Raw genomic sequence first — 25,776 nt, 5'->3', positions numbered from 1 at the left:
CTTTATCATATTTTATGAAATTTTATGCTGTGGATGATGTAATCAGTGACGTCACCTTACTTTAAAAGTAATTGGTTTTAATATCTATAAATTTAATCTAATGCTTTAAACATTATTTATGGCTGTTAAATATTAAAATACAATTTAATTTTGCATTTCTTTTTTAAAATGATTTTATTATGTATGATTATTTAAATAATTTTAATTCTAGGCGTGATGTAATCAGCTTTCTGATTGGTTATAGAATATTTGTGCATTAATGAGCTATAATCAGCTCCCTGATAGGTTGCTGAAAATTTGTGCATTACCGCGCCATTTTAAAATTTAATTCATATCTTCGAATTCCTTCAAAAATGTCTCCTTCAAAGATGAATGTTGTTTTTGATAAGTACCAAGAATTTTTGGTTTCGGAATCAAAAAATTGTCCTTTGAGACCTTATTTTCGCCAGCCTGGCTTTCCTAACCAAAGATTTATTTATAAATTCTTACAAGGCTCAGAGGAAATTTATTTTAAATATTTGGAGGAAATGTCGCTAATTGTTTCTTCAATGAAGTGCGAAAATGTAGATCACAGATGAAGACCGTTAGTAGAGCCGATTCTGAGACGGCCGTATATGATATTGTGGTCATGTTGGAAGAAATAACCGCTGTAACGGTAAGAAAATTATTAGACATTCCTCCTTTTTTACAAAATAAACTAATTGCTGTCATTTTAGCTCTAGTGTACGAAGCGTTCTTATTTACTTATTTTAAAGTATTTAATTTAAGTAATACTTTAATTCTTTTAAACCTTGGTATGATGGTTTTTAATTCGATATTCAATTTACGTAATATTTTAATCCAATTAAACGTTGGCGCAATGTTTTTATAGTGGTATTTTTATTCTATTTCTATGCTATATGAAAGTAATAATTTAACCTTTCTTTAGTATTTTATACTCGTAGTAAATGTATTTATTCTATATAATATATATATATATTTATTCTATATAATATATATATTTATTTATTCTATATAATATATATATTTATTTATTCTATATAATATATATATATATATATATATAATATATATATATATATTATATATAACGTATTTTAAAGTATTTAAATTTAATAATATTCTAATTCTTTTAAATGTTGGATGATGTTTTTTATTTCGATATTCAATTTCAGTAATATTTTAATCTAATTAAACGTTGGCACAATGTTTTTATAGCGGTGTTTTTATTCTCTTCTTTGCTATATGAAAGTAATAATAACCTTACTTTGGTATTTTATACTCATAGTAAATGTATTTATTTACACTTGCCTGCCATCTTAAAAAACGATATTTTCAACAAAAAAATTAATCCATTATTTCTAACGATATTTATTTTTTTTTTTAAGTTTCGAATACTTTATTATGCGTAAAAACAGCGTTTTTCAAGATGGCTGACGTTTGTAGAAATCGCGCCAACAATTGCGTCAACGTAAATCGCCAAAAATCCGTGCAACCGTCTACCAAAGTAGCACCTTAAAATCTCTGTTAATAATCAAACTAGTTTAAACCATATCACATGACAGTTGTTACCGCATATCAACTGAAAACAAACTTCACCATTTTTTATTGACACGCTTTGGTTTTTAAGTAAAAAAATTGCTCTATAATTCCTGAACAAAAAAGAAAACAATGAACGTACTTTTAATTTGTTGAATCGGTCTTTCCAACTCAAAGAACTCTCAATGTTACCATTTTCTAATGCTTCCTGAAGCATAATTTAACTAATCTTCTGATTGCAGAATTAGTCTGTTGCATGTTTCTTAAAATGCTCCAGCCCTGAAGTGCATTTAATTTCATTGGAGGATTTTTTAAAGCTATATAATCTTAATAAAGTAACGAAGATGTGCAAATCCTCAATATATTCATTTGTTTTCAAATGCAGTCGCATCATAAACACAAACAAAACAATAAACTAAATCCTGCTGAAGAGTATCACAAACTCCAGAATTTTGAACTGAAGAAAAAAAACAAAAATACATATAAATTTTGGTGGCCTATCTTGCACGAGATTCGTAAGTTGAAGTTTTTACCACCAAGTGTTATTGAATATTAGAAATCTATTCATCTGGCTGTATAAATTAATAAGCAGCATTTATTAAAGCAAGAAATACTCAACTTATTTCGCGTGGTCTCTACGATTACATTTTTCTCTCAAAAAATCAGAGAAAAGGCAACATGCTTGAACAGAGAGAGAAAAATTAATTAGCTATTCAAACACAAATATTTGCGTATTTCATATACCGATGGAAAAAAATTCAGAGATTCAGAATTACGAATTTGCTTCCCAGAATAGACATTAATTTCATATCCGAAGTTAAAATAACTTCATATTCCACCAAAAAGTGCTTCTATTACATTTAACGTGTAAAACTTTCTTTCAGAAAATAAGAACTCGCATTGTTTTCGAAGGTTGATTTGGTTGGTTTATTAGCTTATGGCAAAGCACTCGAGGGCTATCTGCCCTTAGGGAGTGTTGCCTTCGTCGAGGACTTTTTACACGTTACACATGGGGAACACCACGAAAACACCCATGCAGCCAGCCCGTTCGCAGGATTCGATCCTCAGACCGAACTACCAGTGTTCAGCGACTTTACCGCTCTGCCGCTGGTGGGCTGTTTTCGAAGTAAATTAATAGAATGCTTGTCAAGAATTTCTCAGACTTCCCCTTAAATCAATAAAATAGTAATCAACCAGTGGTAATCATTGTTCGTCCCTTACTAATTCTTCAAATTCACACAAATTTTGTTGAAATTATTCGGAAACTTTCGAGATCTGTGAATTAGGTTTCAGTGAAGACTTTTATAAAATATACCAGTTTTAGATCGAATTTTTCCTTTACGTCATAATAATTAATATTGTTTATGTATTTTTAATAAATATTTAATTAGTAAAATTTAAAATTATTTTATTAGAAAAATTATTTCATTGAAAAAGAATTTTCAATTTAAAAAAAAAGTTCCATGCCTTGATCTATGTATCTTTTTCATCACACCAGGAAAAAGAATTTACATGTGAATAAAAAATAACAGCAAGCTGTAAAAGTACAAAAACTAAACACGAAAACTATTAAGAGAACTGAAAATAAGATACTGTGTGAAATAATTAAATTTGATGCCCGTTTTTCTCATATTCATAATGTATCCAATGCAAATAAAGCAGACAGGAGTCCAGAGATGTTAACCTCTCACGTTGCTTTCTACGCAGCGTTTTTAACGGATACTTCTGATACTGGTGTTTTAATATGACATTACGTTATAATGCATTTCTCCCGCCTTCATAGCGTGCCTTCGTGGTGGAATGTTTGTGCACGCTGGACCGGTATTCTAGAGGTCCGTGGCGAAGGCGGTTACTCATGTTTCATCTCTCCGGATTTTCCAATTAACCTAATGTCCCTGTTCGGGCGCCACTGTAGAGACATTAGGTATTCTTTTGGAAGCAGGAGAATTGAAAAATTAGCAAATGCCTTCGCCGGGGATCGAAACACGGACCTCTGGAATACCGGCCCATTGTGCTGACCACTACACCACGAAGGTACGTTAGGAAGGTGGGAGAAATACCTTATAACGTTATTTATAAAAACGCACTTTTCACATATCTGAAACGTATTTCACGACTGCTTTAAAGTTCCTTAGTTGATGGAGAAGATGAAGAAGGAGATGAAGATGAGATGAAGATGAAGAAGGAGATGAAGATGAGAAGATGAGATGAAGATGAAGAAGGAGATGAAGATGAAGATGGAGAAGAGATAAGAGACACTTTTATTATCGTAGCATCAACGATGCGAAGTAGATCCTCAAAAGTTGAGTCAGCTCGTAGTGGTATCTCGCAGGAGAAACGTTGGATAGTGGTTAGAATATGAGTTGGCTTTGCGAAGCTCGGGTTTTGGCTTTTGGAGGACAACGACATCATAAGACTTGAATTCTTTTGCAATTAGCGGAAGTTTACGCCTGCTTTGCAAAAACCAGACACAGGGCGTACAGCTTGAACTTTAACTGGGATTTTCGAGACTGTCCCATATAAATAGCCAAAACGAATTTGGATGTGGAACTAGCATTTGTCCAGATATTGTACGCCACAAAGTAAATTTGACTGTTGTTGCGCCACATGGTAAAAACCTTGAAAACTCTTGACCTGGCAGCAATTTAGTTGCGCAGTTATGGAAATGAGCTGGTTATTGCTCTAATATTCTTTAAATGCCTCATATTTTTCCGAATGGCAAGAGTCTGGAGCGCTGGAGATAAAAATGTTTCGTTTCAGGCAATCTTGCCATTTCTCGCTTTGTAATCAATGAGTTTGCCAATCAAAAATTCATTAAATTTGTACAAAATACGAAAAATATCAAAAAACAAATTCGAAATTCAAAATTCGGACTTTCAGGTGCACATGTTCTGGTGGAGGGCTACATGTGTTCAAAATTTGCTGGCTCTTAGATGCCGCCATTTTTCCATAGTGCAAGGAGCATATATTTGCGTACAGATTCTTCATTATGTAATCTTTTTATTTCCTTGTACGAAGTAAAGGAAGGATTGCCCTCGCGAAAAATTTCGGGTATTATATTTCAACAAAAATATTCATTTTGACAGCTCTCGAATGCAATTTAACGATGTTTATGCTTGGCATCTGTACATAAGGACAGAATAAAGGACTCTTTTTCCCTAAACAGATTCTAAATGGATTCAAAAGGGAATTTTTAGTGACATTTATACGTACGTATGCATGTATCTTGTATAACTCAAAAAACGAGAAGCCTCAGAACGTTGAAATTTTATATACAGAACTGCTATAACATGCAGTTGTGCACCTCCCTTTTCGGCTGCAAACAACCTCATCAAACGTATATAAATGTATACGTTTCTCACTCTATTACCCAATTTTGTGACCTAAGTTTTTATTCTTATATGTTGATAAATTGTGCATTTTTTATTTTTAAAAGTGTTTGGATTTTATGTTGTTTTATGATTCAGTTAAGGTTTTTATGCCTTTAGTTAATCTGCATGCAATAGTTGAAAATTAGCAACAATTTGAATGTTGTTTAAGTGATACTAAGCCTAACGAGTCCACCATTGATTTACATTTCAAACTCTTAGCAGAATAGTGAATTAAATCCGTTGGTGAACCAATTGCAGTGTCTTTTTGCTCAGGGGGACCGAAAGGTAACTTTTAATTTTATGCGCCGAAAATTAGATAACTGAATTGATTGCCGTAGAAACTCTTTGGAATTTTTTTTTTGGGGGGGGAACTGTGTTTGGGTGCTTTAGGTCTGCATTTTACATTTTTTAATAAAGGTGTTTTGAGTTTTTATGTATTTTTGCCTTCTTGCAAAGTGAAAACTGAATCGATTGAAGGAGAATTATACATCTAATGAAATTCAAGGAAATTAAGTTTACATGAAATGCAGGGAAAAATGTGTATAATTTAATAGACCGTAATAAGAAGTCATGAAGTGTTTCCATCAGATATTTTATTTCCTTGTACGAATTAAAGGAAGTATTGTAATCTCGAAAAATTTGGGGTATCATATTTCAAAGAAAATAGCCATTTTGAATTCTCTCGAATCATTTGAATGAATTTTTTTTGCGTGACTTTTGCAAAAGAGATTTTTTTCCGTGGCGTCTGTACATGAGTATCTAATTCTGCACCTCCTTTTTTCGTTGCTATCGGCGGCACAAAACATACATATATATATATTCCCACCCTGCTTCTCGGTTTGGTGATATGAGTATTTTTATTGTGATATGTTTGTAAATTGGGCATTTTTTTTTTTTTTTTTTTTTTTGCTATAAAGGGCGTGAATTATGTTGCTCTATGTTCCGGTTAAGGTTTTATTTCTTTGCTTAATCCGCGTACAATAACTGTAGAATTATCAACAATTTAAAAGTTGTTTAAGTTGCGCTAGGCCTAATGAGACAGCCATTTGTTTGTATTTGAAACTCTTAGTAGAACAATGAATTATGTTAGTTGGTGCACCAACTGCATCGTCTTTTTGCACAGTGGAGCAAAAAGGTAACTGTCAATTTTGTGCACCAAAAATTTGGTCTTCGTACCCGTTGGCCGAATTGCTTGTTTTGGCGTAGGAACTCTAATTTTCATTGTAAAAATTGTTTTTTTTTTTTTTTTACTCTTTTTAACTGTATTTGGTGTTTTAGGTTATTCTCTATTTTACAATTTTTATTGGAGATGTTTTGAGCTTTTATGTATTTTTGTCTTACCTCGAAATGATAACTGAATTGATTGAATGAGAAGGATATCTGTAAAGGAATTCGAGGAAATAAGTTTATGCGAAATGTAACAAAAATGCATATATTTTAATAGGCAGTAATGTCCATATCAGATATTTTTAAATAATGCATGACAATAACATTTGGTGGCAAGAATTTGAAAAGCGATTCAGACAAAATGTGAGCTTAGAGACTAATATCACCTCTGGAGCTAAAAATATTTGCTTCCGAATGGGGTATGATAAGAAATCCAAATGCGTAAAGAATATATTTTTTAATAAATAAATAAATAAAACACAGATATGTCAAGGAAGATCAATGAAAAGACCAGGAAGCTCTTGTAAATATGGTAACTAGAATGCATACTTTTAACAATAGGCAACATTTTAAAGGGGCTCATACACCTTAAACCTCTTATGATCTTCGAATATGTGACTGTTGCAAGAATTGGGATAATGTATTTATTTTAAAAACAATTACTTCCAACTTTTTATGGCTGACTACATAATATAGCTGCTTTCTGAAATCGTAATCAGAAAGTTTATGATGCCACAAATATTTTTGTAATTTAATCCGCTTTGTGACAAAAATTTTCGTCATGTTTCCACCTTGCGCGCACAGTTTAAAATATTCTATTGCATAATTTAATTCCATAGTTTATATATAGCTTTTATAACATTTGAAAACTACTGTAAACCAAAAAAACTGAGAATTTCATGTTGAATTTTTATTTTATTTGGAGTTGAGTTTATCAAATGTATTTTATTAAAAAATATCTGTAATGTTTTCGTGCATAAAAGATTTTAATATTAAAATATTCATCAGATTTGTCGTTCAGTCAGAAAATAGTGCCCATATAAAGAATTCCATCCAATTTCAAGTATGTACCATTAGCCATTTTTAAAATATCATGCGCGCAAGGTGGAAAAATGACGAAATATTTTGTCACAAAGCGGATTAAATTACAAAATTATTTCTGGCAACACAAACTTTCTGGTTACTAGTTTCCAAAGTAGCTATATTATGTAGTCAGCTGTAAAAAGTTGGAGGTAATTACTTTTAAAATAAATAAAATATCTCAATTCTTGCAACAGTCACATAATTTGAAGCTCATAAGGGGTTTAAGGTGTATATGAACCCCCTTAAATTTAAAAAAATAACACATTCAACTTTAGGCAAAAGTTTCTAAACGCCGAATATACTTAAATTTAATAGTCGACGTAATGAGAATAATAATTAATGACATGCTTTTCACACATCATCTGAAAAAATAAAAAGGACAATTTAGCCTTGTCTTTTATCCGTGTTAGCTAACATTCAAGACAGTTTGCATTAAGATATATTTACATGCGTAACGGTTAAGATGAAGAAACAATTTTATGAAATGAGATAAAGTTCAGGATGAAGAAATAACGTTAACATATGAAATGAACCTGTAGATCAAGAAATTATGTTTTCGAATATTGCTTCTAAATTACTTGTAAAACTATTTCCTAAACTCTTTCAGAATTATATCTCAAATTTAGGTTACATATTGTTTCTTTTAACATTTTTGATTACATTAGCACTAACTCTGCTTAAAAAAGATTTTATGTTTCAAAATTTTAAAAATGAAATAGCGGTTTATAATTTTAATGTTATAGGACAGCAAAACTTTTGATTCTTTTGTGCTTTACATTGAAGATTATGATACGTTAAGTAGAAAAGATATTTCTTAAGTGTCTTATCTAAACTTTTCTACCTTTCATTGTCTAGAAGATAAACCATTTCATAAGTGGTTTTTGTTTTTCCTTTTTTTTCTTTTCCCCCAAACTTCAATTGTTTTACTTATCTTAATCACACTGAATTTTTTTGAATGATTTAACAATTTCATAATGATAACTCAAGAAGAATACTTTAGAATTCAGCTACAGCAAATTTATCACTTTTCTTCACTTTAATTCATAAATTCAAATATTATTTTATGAATTTTATGAATTAAAAGTATTTCTTCACTTTTAATTCATAAATTAAAATAAATTACATAAAATATCAATTTATTATTTAAAATTTAATAGCAAAATTAAAAGTATCCGAAATAAGTGGTATTACCGATTATCCGAATAATTCGCACGGCTGGTACACTCTCTGAAATATACGAATTTCTATTACCCGTATGTTTCCAATACCGATGATCCCGATGATTCCCACGGCTTATAACCGCATACATACCAAGGGTATAAGATGTTTTGGCTAATCTTTGGAATATGGTAACAGGTAGTTTGGCGACATTTTAGTAAGGCGATAAAGGTTACTAGGTAGGACTTTGGCAATAATCTGAAAAGTACACAGTTCGAATCACAGATTATTTTGCCTCAGAGAAATTAGACATGTCATGAGACATGAGACAGTCATGAAACATGTCATGTGACATTTTCCGGAAAATTCCGATCGTGATTTTAGCTAATAAGCACTTAGAAACAATTTCGCTGCTAAAGTGCAGAATCGCCCACTTATTTGTTTGGCGCTTTTTACAAGAGTAAGAAGAATTTTATTTTTGTCAATTTTCTTTGACTTTTTAAGTGAAAATAGGTCGATGTGTACATGGATAAAGTCAAGAGTGTGTGCAATGCCATTTTTGTGCAATTCTGGGATGTTTTTTTAAGTGAAAATTGGTCGATGTGTACATGGATACCGCGTATGTGCAATTCTTAAAAACGCGCGAAGCAGTGGGCGATTCTGCACTTTCTCCCAATTTCGCACCTTATCTTCGTCATGATTAAGCACTTTTGTTCCATAAAAGTTCTAGCATAAGCGTAATTCGGCTAGCAGATTGTTGGAAAAAACGTTGGAAATGTTGAGTAAAAAAAAAAAAAAAAAAAAAAAAACTAGCAGGTTGCTGTAGCAGGGTTGGTCGCCAAATTTTCTCCAAAAAATCGCCAAGTTACCATAATCTGAAGATTCACCGATGTTCTATATCCTGGAATATGCAAACGTCTATTATCAATTATTGGTCATCCGGATAACTGAATATTTTTTTTTCCTAAAGCTCATCAAATTTGGGCAATTGCCTGAGCTAAGACCCATTAATACTCACAATACTTATGCCCAAAATGCCCAATGCGTAGGTCTTTTGTCTACAATCCGGAAATGTTTTCTTATTAACTGAGGTATTAGAATAACAAAATGAACTAATGTCATCTACGCATGTATAAACTATATCTGCCACGCAACAATACGTATCATAAGTAATATTCTTGGAACTCGTATCTTTAGTATAACATATATCTTCAGTATTTGTTATATACGCAACACATTGCCCACAGTGTATCACATGTACATAGTATACACTGTGTGTTGTATAATTAGTGCTTATCCCACTCGTAACAGTTTTTGTTTGCATTAGTATTAAGTGTTTCCTATTTATCTCTAGAGTTGCTTTATTTGTTGCTTAGTGACTACCTGTTAGTATAAGTATCTGTATTATATGTTCATCTTGCAATAGCCATGCCTTGGCTGTGTGGAACTATGACGGTTTTCCTTAGGTGTGATGTGAATACGAGCCCTCAGAAAGTTCTCCATGAGGGCATCCTCCCCTTAAGCGAGTAGCCGTAGTATGTTTTGCCTTAGTCAGTTATGCTAACCTAATTTATCATGGACCAAATACGTATTTTCTGTAAAGCAAGAGCAGGAATTTTATTTTTTTAATTGCTTTCACTACAAATTACTAATTACTTATTGTTTGTGCTAGAAAAATTTCGTACCTTTGTGGAATAGAAACTGTTGCCACTAATATATTACTAAAAATTTGTGTGACTTGTTTTAAATATACGATTTTATGTTCCGCAGTTTGAATCAATTCATTTTTAAATTAGTGGAGTGTTAGACAAAAAACTATTTGCAAGTGAATCGCAATATGAAGATCCGATTACTTCATTTCTTGAAATGTAACTGTATTTGAATTGTATTTAATAAAATGCATAGCATATTTTTTCGGCAATAATAAACAAAGAAATTATTTTCATTCTTCTAAATACTTAAGTCTAAAAAATATTGCAATCTGTAAACTTCAGAATACTGCAGTTAACAATTTAATATTTAAAAATTATTTTAAAACACTCTTTTTACTTCCTTGTACGAAGTAAAAAGGAAGTATTGTAATCGAGAAAAGTTTCAGGCAACATATTTCAATGAAAATATCCATTTTGACCGCTATCGAATGCAATTTAACGATATTTTTCCGTGATATCTGCACGTAAGGACAGAATAAAAGACTCGTTTCCTCCAAAAAAATGATAAAACTGCTTTAAAATTAATTCTGAACAGAATTTTTCGTGGCGTCTGTACGAACGTATGTACGTACGTACGTATGTCGCATAACTCAAAAACGAGTAGCCTCGGAACGTTGAAATTTTGTATATAGGACTGCTATAACACGTAGATGTGCAACTCGTATTTTCGTTGCAATCGGCCGCACCAAACGTATATAAATATATTTATATATATATATCCACTCTGTTACCCGGCTCAGTGATCTCAGTTTCTTTACTCGTATATGTTTATAAATTGTACATTTTTTGCTTTAAAAATGATTGAATTATGTTGTTTTTATCTTCCGGTTAAGGTTTTTATGCCTTTAGTAAATCTGTATGCAATATTTTTAGAATTATCAACAATTTTAAAGTTGTTTAAGTGCCGCTAAGCCTTTTTTTTTTATGGCGGCCATTGATTGTTTACATTTGAAACAGGAGACTAGTGGATTTGTTGCCAATCTAGAAAAACTTAGCTTCGCAACAACAAAGATAAAGCCTTCATTTATTATTGCCAATTAAATCATGCTTAATCCTTTCTGGAATTTTTTCGAGGAAATAAGTGTTTAAGATTTACTCCGTAATTTTTAATATAGATATTTTGAGTTTTTATGTATTTTTGCTTTCTCGTGAAGTAAGAAGTGAATTAATTGAATGAGATATACTCAATCGTCTGTGAAAAACTGTTTCTTTTTTGTTTTGTTTGCTTAATTTCTTTTATACATAATTCTAGCTTTATTATAGTATTTGAATAGAACATGTGACAACGATTAGATAATTCTATTCTTTAAATGATATACATTTTGTGCATTCTGAGTTATAATATGAACGAAATATAATACTGTTAAGTGAATCTAGTGCCAGAGTGTCGCTATGGTAAACAAATACTAGAGTGAATTTTAAAGAATGCATTTATTCTATTGTGGTTTATGCTCTGTCGCGAAGTAGATTTAATTTAATCCAATAAGTTTAAATGAAATGCAAGAAAAAATGCATATAATTTAATATTACGTACAAGGAAGTCATGTGGTGTACACATTAGATTTTTTTTTTATTTAAACACATTAAAAAACATAACAATTGTGAAAATATGCAATCTGATCTTATAGGATCTTACTCTCTTTCGCCACATAAACTCTACTAGATCCTACTAAGAAATCTGCCGTCTTCTCGCACAGGCTTAAGAGAAAGAATCACAGAAGAAGGGTAAAAATAACCCTTTATTAATTTCACCTATGAACAGAAATGCACGTACTTCGTGCTTTTCAATAACATCGACGATTCGCGTTGAAACTTAAGAATTGTTACACAATAATTTCAAAGCTTAAGAGCAGTGCTGGTCTAGAATTTTAAGTTAAGGTAAACTACGTTGACTCGACAATTATTTAAACATACGACATAATTGTTTAGATGGCCAAAATGGCGTATCAGCAACTCCGCGTAACAGCAAGGACAGATTCCTAACATGCGCTGGCTAGCGAAAACAAGCTCTTAATAAACTCCAAGATTCCCCCGTTTAAATATTCACTTCAACTCACTTTAAATTTGCATCCTGGCGAGGAATTGCGAGGCGAAGTTGAGGAGTTCAGGAAAGACAACAAAAATTTGAATAATTGGCTAATTCAGCTAAGGAAACCCTACAGTCTTCGAATTCGATTTCCAGTTCCACATTTTGAACAGTTTTCGTGGAATAGTTACGCTAAGCCTAGTAGTTTAAGAATTAATCCACAAAAATGCAAGACACAGAAAGTGAAATTGCGTGTTCAAATCGAGATATTAAAATAGCATTGCAGACTGTAATTTGAAAATGCTTGGCATTACAATGTTTCTTTTTATTTTGAACATAAACAATCTCCTCGTGCACCACAAATACGTTCACTGGCCAAATCACGCCAATTTTTTTTTCAAATCATTAAGATAATCTAGGGCCATCGAAGGTAGGGCAGGAAAAAAATTTAATATTCCACTTCTTCAGGTACTTTTTTTTTAACACCTACATAAATTATTTTATCTTAAATTGAAACGAAACAGGTAATTTGCAAATTTACCGTCACCGGATAAAAGCAGAGATACTTTAAAATTAATAAAAATTAAGACTTAAGATGCAGCCAATGGTAAATAGAAGGAAAGAATTTTTTGGTGCCCTCCAATATTACAAGATGAAATGTTTTCTTCATTCCACTTAGATAAAAGCTTCTTATAGTAAAAGGACTTCCAATAACTCTTTGGAATGCTAATATATATATAAATATATCAAAGCTTCTTATAGCAAAAGGACTTCTAATAACTCTTTGGAATACTAATATATATATAACGGTTACCTTTGGTGAATGTAAGGGAATTGCTGTGACTGAATGTGGTGATTTCTCATCCCAAATTCGGCAGTTCTGGGTATTCACAGTTCCATTCAGGTAAAAGTGGCCCTTATCTCCCCATGAGATCATCCATCACGGCCAAGCATCATCCAGCTCATTCTGGCAAGAAAGGTGAGAGCAAAAGTCAATCGCTTATCATGGTCGGGGTATAGTAACTCCTGTACACGGCTGATCTTGTATGGATAGAAGTTGATAATTTTTCGTAAGATTTTCCATACCGTAATGTAAGGCATATCCATATTCCATAAGGCATATCCACAATAAAAGGTAATTTTATTCCGTATTAATTTGCATTTGTTAACACTCTATTTTCTATTACACAGCGCCAAATATTCCCCTAGCGGTGACTTTTGGAACTATTTTTTTTTCGCGGAATCCTTCGTCCCCCGTCTTGTTTAATCTTCCTACAAAATGTGGCGTCATTCTCGCAAATATATCGCGCTACAGATCACTGTGAGCACTGTCAGTTTAATTATGGACACCCGGTATATATCAGTGGATTAATTTAAAGCACGTTTAGCTCAAGAAACCAGCTCTTTCATTTCCACAGAATCCACGATGACTATGCACATAAGCAAAACGGATATCAGTTCCCCTGTTTCTGTGCGAACTGACAGCTAACAGAGTTTCGATTACTAATTTGTCGCTGTTTAAAAGATGAAAGAAAGGGAATCAGAAAATGTAAGGTACTTTGAAGAGGCAGTAGTATCATTCTTGATCCACTTGACGACAAGATAAATACAAAGAAGTTCTGCTTGAAAAACTATGCACTCATTTCGAATACGGTGCTTAAAATAGCAAACTTCATATTGGTTTACATAAAAAGCAAATGCTAGACCAAACTTATTGGTCATTTTACTATCATCTATGAAGCAACCATATGAAAACATTTTTCAATAGTCTCTTTATAACGCATATAGGCTCTAAAGTAGATGAATGAGGGATATGGGAGAAGGGAACATTTCCATTTATATAATCTTCCAAAGTACAGTAGAACTCCATTTATCCAAATCAATTGGGACCGGACCCCATTCAGATAATTGGATTTTTCCCGAAGAAACGATCTACGTACATATTAAATAACTATATGTTCTGTATGCTGGAAATGGGAGCAAACAACTATTTTTTTAAAAGAGGTTTTAATTAATTAAAATGGAAAGGGCAACGCTTTTATGTACATATGTTACATAGCGTACTGCACAGTACTTACAAGTGCTGAAAGTCCTTGCTTGCTGAAAATCTCGGTCAAAGTAGGCTGTTCGACTATCTTCATTTCGGTCAAATCGCGCATCCGCTTGTCAATGAGAAGTTGCATGGGGTCACACACGGGCTGACGCTCCATCCACTTCAACGCAGTTTCAAAGCCCTAGCTGATGGCACCGCTTCTGCTTCAACTTCGAAATTAAGGTCATCTTCTACCTCGACACTTTCTTCTCTCACACTTTCAATAAGTTCATCATCATTTAGAGTTTGAAACCTCGGTTCTTCTGTATACTCAGCACTAACTTCTAAACATCGAGGAATTTGCAAAAGAAGGTTTCTTACCGTTTATACCCGCGTATAAGTCGATACCGCGTATAAGTCGACCCCCCACTTCCGAAATCGATCGAGAAACTTCGAAAAAAATTTTTTAAGTACTACATTTATTCAAAATCATCTGAGAAAAAAAAAGTAAATATGCGATAAAAAATACCTTGGTAAGTAAACAAAATCAAAATCCTTCAACGTCCGCTTCATGGTCAGATTCGCCAAACATTTCATAGAACTCTTCTGTCGTCATTGGCTCGTCATTATACATATTTTCAGTCTCGAACTCTGTATTGTTACAATCACTACTAGAGCCTTCGTCGTCATTTTCCCTTTCAAAAAATACATCATCTTCCGTGCCGTCTAGTTCGATGCTAATACAACATTTTTTAAATGATTTTATAATCATTTCAGAGGGACTCTGTGATTAGTTCGTTACATAATTTAAGTCATGAAATTACTTCAAGTGACTTATCTGATAAGTCGTCAGTCGTCCAATTTGAGTGCGGGAAGAAAACAACTGCATTATATAAAGAAATTTTTGAACTTCCGATTCTTTTAATTTTTTATGGCCCCGCGTATAAGTCGACCCCCCCCCACTTTGAAGTCTTTTTTTGACCAAAATATCTCGACTTATACGCGGTATATACGGTAATTTCTCAAGTGACACGTCATTCTAATCTTCTCTTGCCTCTTCCGTTTCCATTTGAGTTCTTTTTCTTCTCTTCTTCAGTTGATTCTGAATAATTTTGAAATTCTGAAAGCGATTCGGATAGTCGGAGTTCGGATAATTGAAATTGTACTGTACCAGTTGCCTCGAAAATATTATTTTTACATTCATTTTCGAAATCAATAGGCGGAACTCCAAAATAGCCTCATGACCAGGAATTCTATAACCACTAATAATATGATGAAGAATTCTCCGTTGAATCTTTCTCAGATTTCTTGTGTTAACCTTGTTTGAAAGAACATGTCACCAAACACGAGAGCCGTACGAAATGAAAGGCACACTGCTTATACATCAGTTTATTGACTTCATAGCTCACATCCAAATTATTTTTGGCAGTTGGGTGAAAATCATCAATTTTTTTTGACATTTAGTAGAAAGGAATTCGACGTGCTTTTCCATGCTAATTTTTGGTCAAGTATGACACCAAGATACTGAACATTTTAACAAATTCCAACGGAGAATCAGCGATTAACAAAGGAGCAAAATTTTGTTCATCAAAATTTCTGCAAACAATTATATATTTATTTTTTGAAGGACTAAAAGTGAATTTACGAGGGATCGCTTAACTTTACGAGGGATTGAGACAAAATCCAGCACTGCTTGCACTCTCAAAAGAACATAAGTCAAAATCTTTTCTTGAAGAAAGTAAAGTAAGTCGTCTGCAAATCCAGTTTTTAAACAGCCGCCGAAATGACTTAAAAGATCCTTTATTGTTATGTTCCAAAGAGTAGCACCAGATACAGAGGTTCGAGGACAGTTTTTTCCAAAGAACAAACCTTACTTTCGGACCTAAGCTGAAGCTCAATGGTCCTCCCGTTTAAGAAGTTTTAAGCAAGTTACTATGTGGTAGACTTACAGTGGATGGACAAAAATATGGAAACACCTTGTGAAATGCATGTTTGAAAAGAAAGATTGATTTTAATGAAATATGTAGGTGGAGTTGGCGTTTTTGACTACTGACGCCACCTATACAACTTCGTAAATGTGCTAAACAGTTCAGTTGTTGTCGGAGTACTGTTATGTGAGGTTGTCATTGCATTATGTCAGAGTTAACAGACTTCGAACTTGGGCAAATTGTTGGAGCACGTTTGGTAGGTGCTTTGGTAAGCAAGGTAGCCGAGGTGTTTAGTGTTTCAAGAGGTACTGTATCGAACATTTATTCCGCATATTTGAAAAGCGGAAAAACATCATCTGCTAAATCACAGCGCAGACGAAAGTGTGTCCTGAGTGATCGTGACAGACGATCATTAAGGGCAATTGTGACGAAAAATAAGAAGACCACAGCTGCAAAAGTTACTGCTGAAATGAATGTTGTGTTACCGAACCCTGTGAGTACCAAAACAATTAGAAGGGAGCTTCATAAACAGGGAATTGCTGGCCGTGCTGCAATTGAGAAGCCACTCATCAGTGATGCTAATGCCCGTAACAGGAAAAGGTGGTGTTTAATTCGTAAAGCCTGGACTATAGAGCAGTGGAAGCGAGTAATATGGTCTGACGAGTCTTCTTTCACATTGTTTCCCACTTCTGGCCGAGTTTACGTCTGGAGAACGCCATCTCAAGCCTATAATACATACTGCTTGTTGTCAAGAGTGAAACATGGCGGGGGTTCTATTATGGTTTGGGCAGCCATATCGTGGTTCTCTGCTAGCCCCATGATAACTGTGTCAGGGCACATGACTGCCAAGACTTATGTGAACATTTTGGCCGATCAAGTTCATCCCATGGTACAAACTTTGTTCCCCGATGGTGATGGTGTCTTCCAAGACGACAAAGCCCCTGTTCACACAGCTCACATTGTCCACGACTGGTTTTCTGAGCACGAGGATGAGTTGTCCCATCTCCCCTGGCCACCACAGTCACCAGACCTGCAGGAAGAATGGTATAATATTCCCTTGGCAAACATACAGGAACTGTATTTATCCATTCCGAGAAGACTGCAAGCTGTTTTGAATGCCAACGGGTTTCCTACACCATATTAAGCAAAGAAACATGTTTTTTTAAAGGTGTTTCCATATTTTTGTCCAACCTCTGTATGTGGTAAGACTATGTGGTAAATATAGTCTTACCACATAAGTCTACCACATAGTAACCTGCTGCCTGGTAGACTAGTATCCTTTAGAATTTTTAAGAAGATGACCACCAAGCATTATTAAAAGCACCTTTGATATCCATAACATATATTTCTTTTTCATTCGGAGACACATACACATTTCAAGAGCCTTTGAGCTAACGCCATATTGGGCTAAAAATATTTCGACAGCATATTTTTAGAAATTCAGATAGACCGTCTCGCGCCCTGAAGATAAAAATCTTTTATTTGTTACAGTGTTGCCACTACTCGCTTTTTTTGTAGAGACATTACGTTATTTGGAAGTAGGAGAGATGGAAAATGAGCAATGCCCTCGCCGAGACTCGAACCACGGACCTCTCGAATACGCGTCGAGTATGCTGACCGTTACACCACGAAGGCATGCTAAGAAGCCGGAAGAAATACTTTTTAGTATTTTAATCAAAAATTCGTTAAAGTTTTACAAAATATGAAACAGACAATAAAGCAAATTCCCAATTCGATCTTCCAAGTACCCATGTTCGGGTGGAAGACTATCACATTCAAAACTTGATGACGCTAAGGACTGTTGTTTTTTCACATTGCGAGGAATGTAAGGACGATAACTGATACTGTTACCTACCTAATATGTTATTGTTTTATGATAGCATGTTAGTGAATTAAATGAGTTGAATGTGTATGACATGTTTGTTCGCTTATAAAAAAATAATTTTTCGTTGTAAACCAATAAACACATCACACAGATTCATCAGAATCACACATATATCATACAGAAATGTAATAGTTGTTAAAATTATGCTATAATATTCCAGAATTCTACATCAAAAATGGGACGGAGCCGCATGGGACCATACCTATACGAACAATAGTGAAATTCTGGTGTTCCGCCCTCTGCTAACCTGTTATATATTTGAAAGAAAAGCTATTGTTCTGATTTAGAGTAAATTTTTACACAATTTCAATTTTATACTTGGACAAGAATTTAATTTTGTTGTGAATTTCATGTCTTTCTAAATACAGTATTTCAACGACTAATTTTTTATCAGGCAATTATCCCTCGTCAAAGTATTTTGCTTCAAAGGTTAAGATTTAATTCACTTGTTTACACACTATGATATTTTCAAAGAATGATCCGCCGCCCAGCTGGGATATGGAGGCACTCTAAATATGTGGCGAGCCGAAAGTCTTGTCGAGAGATTGGTGGTACCGCAGCAGCAACATCAAAGATTGATCTATTTCAAGTTATTCAAATGATGTAACATCACTGTACATTTTCCAAACACGAAACTTAACTGGAATGGAATTTCGAGAAATTCTTTCACAAATCACGATTAATTGAGTATTGATTAATCGATACTCAGTTAATATTGATAACGCTTAATTTATTATTTTGATGATTGATTAATATTTTTGATCCCACTAAAAACATCTTAGTGACCCTGTGAAACGGGCTGGCATGTTTACGAAATCCGAGATTATTTGTTGTATACAATGTAAGACATTTTCCTTTAAAGAAATAACTTTGCTTTATAATATTTCTTTTAAATGAGGTGTTCCATTTATAGAGTTAGTTATTTGCGTTCTAGTTTTCATTGAATAATTTGTGTTGTTAGTAAAAATGATGCACGCTAAGGACGATAGGTAAAATAGCTATTGTTTTCACACACGAACTCTTTTTCCGTCACGGCAGACTGAAGACAGGAACTCTATACAAATACATGTCGTTTTTGATAGTATTTATTTTACAAAACACGATTATGTAAAATGTTTGACAAGGACACGCTCAGGAAAAACTGTGAAAAAGTATAATACAAAATTGAAATATTACTTTTTGGAGGAAAGAACATATCATCAGCTTGCATAAAGAAACAACAACAGTTTGTTTCTTTATGCAAGCTGAAAGTCTATGAGTTAAACGATATGAACGAGAAATTTTCCATTTGAAATTCATTATAAAATTTAAATAATCTTACACGATGATGGATTAAAAAATGATGTTGTATTTCTTTTCATTTTCTTTTCTAACCAAACATTTAGTAGCTAGATTATGTAAAATAAAAATAAACATTTTGAAATTGTATATAATCGCTATTTTTCAATACAGTCAAAAGTTGTTAATTCGGACACCCATAATCCGGAATGATCTATAATCCGGACCTCAAAGCTAAAAACGTTCTGCGCATGCGCCGCGTTGACACATGCGCATAGGCGTTTACGCGTGCGCGTAAGACCTTTACGACTGCGCATATGTGTGTGAGCAAGCGCAGAATACGTATTCGCGTGCGCGTTTTATGTATAACGGACGGTATAAGCTAAAATTATCTATTTCAGTTAATGTTGATGTTTGCGTTGTTCCTTAATCTTCGAATTATTTCCAGCTTATTATTTTTTGCAGACTGTAAGAGCAATTTTATAAAAATAAACATGAACTTTCGAAATAGAATTTCCGATACTGGAGCTCCCAAAGGATCTACAAAACGAAAGTATGTTCCGATGTCCATCAAACAAAAAGTGGAATTGCTGCAAAAAAATGGATAAAGACATGAAGAAGGTGACAGAGTGGTTAGTGAAAACCAAAAAATTTCGATTGACAAGTTAGTCGGTATTCTCGGCACAGCAATTAACGGGACTCGAACAGCGGAACTTCGTAACTGAACAAGAAATTATGTCTGTTTATAGAATTAAAGAGAAAGTATTATCTCATAAAACGAAGCAACTTAAACAACTTACATTAAAAGAAATGTTTAATAAAGTAAACAAATAAATATTAAGCTTTTTTTTTTCTAAATTTTGATACCCTTTAGATCATAATTGTTCTTTATTTCATTAATTACGGTTTCATATTTTTAATTTTAGAATTTCTGCATGCCATCTTATGAGATTTAAACTGATGATCTATAATCCGGGAAAATCGATAATCCGGAATCGCCGAAGTCCCGACGAGTCCGGATTAACGACTTTTGACTGTATATACTCTATATGCAAGATAAATATTTATGCTATTTTATATAATATATGATATATGCTATTTTGCAATATATATATGCAAGATAAAAATTATATAAAAATAAATTATACTTTAAATTAATATTCTTAATTTGGTATTTCTCTTCTGTACGAGTATTCTAAAAATAGTAATCTTTTTCTGCACTGCACCATTTCGAGACTAATGCATCTCTACAAGAAATACATAATGTATGTGAAAGTTTGTTTTATTTGATTAGGAGAAAGCATGTTAAGTTTATCTGCTTAAAAGGAGGAATGCATTCACTGAGGAATTTTTAAGGAAAACTTGCTCCTATGCATGTTACATATGAAGAAAAGCAGTAAAACGCCCATGCAGCTAGTTCGGGCTGGGTCGCTTGGCCAGGACATGGGAAACCCAGGTCGAACCACCAGTGTTCAGCGATTTTACTGCTCCACCACTGGTGGGCTGTATATGGAAATATTTTTATGTGAAAGGTATCATGTATAGTAACGCATTTGTTCTTTTATTAAATTAAATTTAACTTATTCTAAAAGCAAGAGAAAAATAGGATTATTCAGTCTTCATTATTCAGTCTTCCATTTTTCTGTCTCCCAGTTAAACAAAATATTTCTTTCTGCGATAATATTTTATCCGATAGAAATAATATCGACAATTCCAGCTTCTTGTTACAAAAACAAAGTAATCTCACAAAAACGCAAAAGAATTTAAAAAGACCCTATTTTATCTAAGAGTCATACATTATCTCAAAGATAAGCGAACAAATTGAAGGGGAGTAAAGATGTCGCCCTTTATCTGAAAGTAGCTGTCTTGTAGTATTTGAGAGCAACAGAGTGCTTATTTATTTATTAAACAAAAATCATTAAACATAAATATTTTGTTTATTTATTAAACAAAAATAATTAAACATAAATATTTTTTTATTTATTAAACAAAAATAATTAAACATAAATATGTTATTTATTTATTAAACAAAAATAATTAAACATAAATATTTTATGTATTTATTAAACAAAAATAATTAAACATAAATATTTTATTTATTTATTAAACAAAAATCATTAAACATAAATATTTTATTTATTTTTTGAAAAAAATCCTTAAAAATAAATATTTTATTTTTTTATTAAACAAAAATAATTAAACATAAATATGTTATTTATTTATTAAAAAAAATAATTAAACATAAATATGTTATTTATTTATTAAACAAAAATAATTAAACATAAATATGTTATTTATTTATTAATTAAAAATAATTAAACATAAATATTTTATGTATTTATTAAACAAAAATAATTAAACATAAATATTTTATTTATTTATTAAACAAAAATCATTAAACATAAATATTTTATTTATTTTTTGAAAAAAATCCTTAAAAATAAATATTTTATTTTTTTATTAAACAAAAATAATTAAACATAAATATGTTATTTATTTATTAAACAAAAATAATTAAACATAAACATGTTATTTATTTATTAAACAAAAATCATTAAACATAAATATTTTATTGATTTATTAAACAAAAATAATTAAACATAAATATTTTATTTATTTATTAAAAAAATAACTAAACATAAATATTTTATTTATTTATTAAACAAAAATAATTAAACATAAATATTTTATTTATTCATTAAACATAAATAAATAAAATATTTGAATATTAATTCTAAAAGCAAAACAAAAGGCATTTTCTTTATTTTAAGAAAGAAAAGCATTTTAAAAAGAAAGATATTTTTTAAAAAATCTGCTAAAGCTTTCAAATAAAAACCTTCAGATTTTATATTATGTCCAAACGGGCCTTATTTTTTTTATTATTTACAGACATATACACGTTTGGAGAGCATTTGGGCTACGCCATTTTGGCTAAAAATATTTAAAAACAGCATATCTTTATAATGTCCGACAGACAGTCTCTCGCGCTGGAAATAAAAAATTTATTCCCTACTGTGTTGCCACTGCTGCTTTTGAAATTGTTGAGTTTTTTAATCAAAAATGCGTTAAAGTTTTACAAAATAGGAAATAGGCAATAAAACGAATTCCAAATTCCAAATTTAGACTTCCAGGTGCCCGTGTTTGGGTGGAGAACTATGTTATTCAAGATTTTATGACTCTAGGTACTGCTTTTTTTCTCACAGTGAGAGAAGCATACGTACCTTCGTGCAGATTCTTTATTGTTTAGTTTCTTTAAATATAATGTAGGGTGATAATATTTGGTGGCAGCAGTTTGAAAAGTGATGTATCGCATTTCAGTGATTCGATGAAAAATTCCGTTTCGAGACTAATGACCTTCTGAGTTAACGCCATAAAATTTTTATACTAATAAATGCCGACATTAACGTGTAATGGGGTAACAATGGTACTTGCTTCTTAAAAGGACAATGAAATATTACTTGCTTCTTAAAAGGACAATGAATATATACTTACAATGAAATATTACTTACAATGAAATATTACTTACAATGAAATATTACTTGCTTCTTAAAAGGACAATGAAATCAGTATAGTTAATATCAGGAAATATTCTCGTATACAATTTTCATGCTGATTTTGCTCCTTTTCCGACATACGGCTTGAAAGTTCTCGCGCGTTTTGCCGTATTCGATTAAACATCAAATGATCCGCCATTTTTATATCGCTTAACTAATTTTAGAAAATTACGTTTGAAAAAACAATCTTTTCCTTAAAATATGTTAACACTTAAGAAAAAATATTGTATTATAAAAATTGTTTAAAAATACACGGCTGTATTTTTCATTTTATTATATATCTTATTAAATGGCAGCTATTAATGCAAACGATCTTCAAGTGCTCAAAATGTTAAACTGCATTTGTGAAACATAAATAAATTAAGAATTTTGGAAACTTGCGATATGAATATATTATCTCCAAACGAGATATTTTCATATTAGTTTTTCGCAAAGGTTTTTATTATAAAAATAATAGTTAAAGTCACTTACCGTATTTATATTTCTGAACATTCTCTTGATCTGAGAGTTAATTCACGCGTGCCAAAAAATTTACCTTCAGAAAAAGAAGTCACCATTAACGTGCAATAAAAGATTTATCAAGAATGACACGGTATTTAGGGTTACCATAAACTCTGTGTACGATAAAAAATATCATCCGCTTTTGTCGCCAAAATGATTTAATTTCGCCAAGCATGTGTTGCGTTATGTAAGCAGTGCGAGTGAAAGACTTGATATTTTCTCTCCGTAACATTTATTTATATTCATTATGCGTTTTGCAACGCGCATGAAGACGAAAAAAAGAAGCTTATTTTAATTTCGTTATTTGCTCGGAAGCACCTGTGTTTGCGAACATGTAGTCTCAGCGAAAGCGCGAGCGAAAAGCAACTTCGAGAAAACAGAATTAATTTGCGAAATACGTTTTCGTTCGTGTTTGTAACGGGTTTGACAGGGAAGAATCATACACACAATTGTCAATTATGCAGCGGAAAAACAGCAATTCATTCTATTACCGAGAATTGCGTTTTGAAATCAATTAGGAAACTAATAACAAAAATATTTGTAACTAATTATGGAAAATTCTGTATTTCACAAAATGTGCAGAAAAAATTGGATCTTTTTCCCCATTTTAGTACCGTAAAAGCTATACGCTAAAGCTTGAAATAAAGTACAGTGTGGTAATAGTCGTAGTTTATTTTATTCTTATTTATGTGGATTAATGGAGAAGTCGGTTACTAATCATAACAAGTCGGCGAATTTTACGGTGTCAAGGAGCGCAAGATGTTGTTGGCATCTGTTAATGGCATGGGCCTTGAGCACCATATAAGGTAAGAGTACGACTTTGTCCAGCTCAATCCTAATTTTGATTGAGCGGGACGAGTCCGAAGATCTTCCCACCCCTCTTTCTTTCCACAAACTACTCGAGAGGACTGTCGGCTCGCCGTATATTTTAAGTGCCCCGATACCGCAAGAATACTGTACTTGTGGAACCTGAAGATGACAAACGATTTAGCTGCAACTTTTTTCCTGTGTTTTTTTTCATCTAATATAATCACTTGTTAGATCAGGAATTAATAAAATTCGAAAAAAAAATTTTTTGACATTTTCACTCCCCCTATATATCTAAACATGTATACAGTAATTCTGCTCTACTGTTCATTGGGTTCGGGATTTGAATCCGAACATAATGAACAGTACAGCAGTCCGGCAGTTAACTTATTTGAATGAGACAAAGCTCTCGAGGGCTATCTCTCTAATAGGAGGGATGTCTTCATGTAGGACTTTCTAAGGTAAACGAGTACTTAAGTTACACATGCGGAAGGATCCGAAAGGTAACCTTTCAGTCAGCCCTTTTTGCTTGGGCTGAAACTCTCGTCGAACTGCCATTATTCAACGGTCTTCACCATTAAGCCACTGGTGGGGTTACGAGGTCGGGGGGGGGAATTCAAACAAAATTATTCAACGTTGTTGCCTACTGGCCACAGTTTTGTTGCTGCTGCTGTTCTTTTATAATAGTGTTTTCATTTTTGAAATAAGTATTGATAATAGAAGTCTTTTAAATGTGTCATTGTAATTTCTTTTTATTATTATTATTATTTAATAGGTTATTAAAATAAACAAAAAACACATGTTTAGATTAAAATTAAACTCTATACTGTCTTATAACGGAAAAGATCCAAAAATTCTTGTCCCCAATACTTTTCATCATAAAAGAATCGGTATATTATGGTTAGGGATGCTACAAGTGTGCTGCCTAAAACTACATGGAAACAAAACCATCTCGAGGTTATGTTTTAAAAAACAAGTTATTGTCGAAGGGAACTGGTTGATTGCATGGACGATTTCTTAGTTTTTCTCAATGTAACGTGAATACAAGTGAATTTTCCTCTAAAAACCCACCACGAAGGCATTCCAGTTATTACGCAGATAGTTCTCATGCGCTCTGACATTTCAATTAAACTTACAAATAAAAAAATAAAATAAAAATAAACAAAATAGGTAAAGAAATAATTTTTTTGCCTTGAAAAATCGACTGTATTTTTGCTAAAATTGAACTCGAGTCTTTGGTGGTTTCGGACTGACACAACCCGTAAGGACACGAGAACAGGCGAAAAATCTTTCACTCCATGGAAGCTTAGCTATTGTGCTATACCGGGTATGAACTTGAAGCGCCACTGGATTGTTACTGGAACGAGGAAAGCGAAGAGTCAGCCACGATCATGCCAAGATTTAAACCACGGATCTTTCGCTTGCCAGTTACCTCATGAGAAAATGAATGGGTAAAGGAGATAATTCTTTATATACTCCCCCCTACTGAAAAAGAGATTTGGGAGAGAGGTATCGGCCAAATCCAGGTGATGACGAATTATCACCCTCCACATTTGAGTTGAGCGCATTTGTCAGGCTTTTTTTGTGCCGAAAATGAGTAAAGTCAACTATAACCTCGCCAGGAATTGAACCACGGATCTTCAACTCCTAGTCGGACGTGCCACCACTTGCACCACAACGGCACAAATGAGGGAAAGCGGTAATTCCTTACATTCCGTAAATTTTGCTGCAAAAT

At 32.6% G+C, this 25,776-nt stretch overlaps 1 protein-coding gene across 2 annotated transcripts in view; it reads right to left on the bottom strand.

Annotated features, from left to right (window-relative positions):
* Positions 1-23,358, bottom strand: part of LOC118193429 (sucrase-isomaltase, intestinal-like) — a 147,774-nt gene extending 124,416 nt beyond the window's left edge. For both annotated transcript variants that reach the window (XM_085825203.1, XM_085825204.1), the window contains exon 1: positions 23,205-23,358. In XM_085825203.1, the coding sequence (XP_085681329.1) occupies positions 23,205-23,225 (21 nt within the window). In that variant the 5' untranslated portion in view covers positions 23,226-23,358. The remainder of the gene's footprint in view (positions 1-23,204) is intronic.
* Positions 23,359-25,776: the final 2,418 nt, after the last annotated feature.

The sequence above is a fragment of the Stegodyphus dumicola genome, chromosome 10 (assembly GCF_044657685.1).
Source record: "Stegodyphus dumicola isolate Sdum_Otavi_A_Nest chromosome 10, ASM4465768v1".
NCBI classification, from domain to species: Eukaryota; Metazoa; Arthropoda; class Arachnida; order Araneae; family Eresidae; genus Stegodyphus; species Stegodyphus dumicola.
This window is presented reverse-complemented; position numbering and strand designations above follow the sequence as displayed.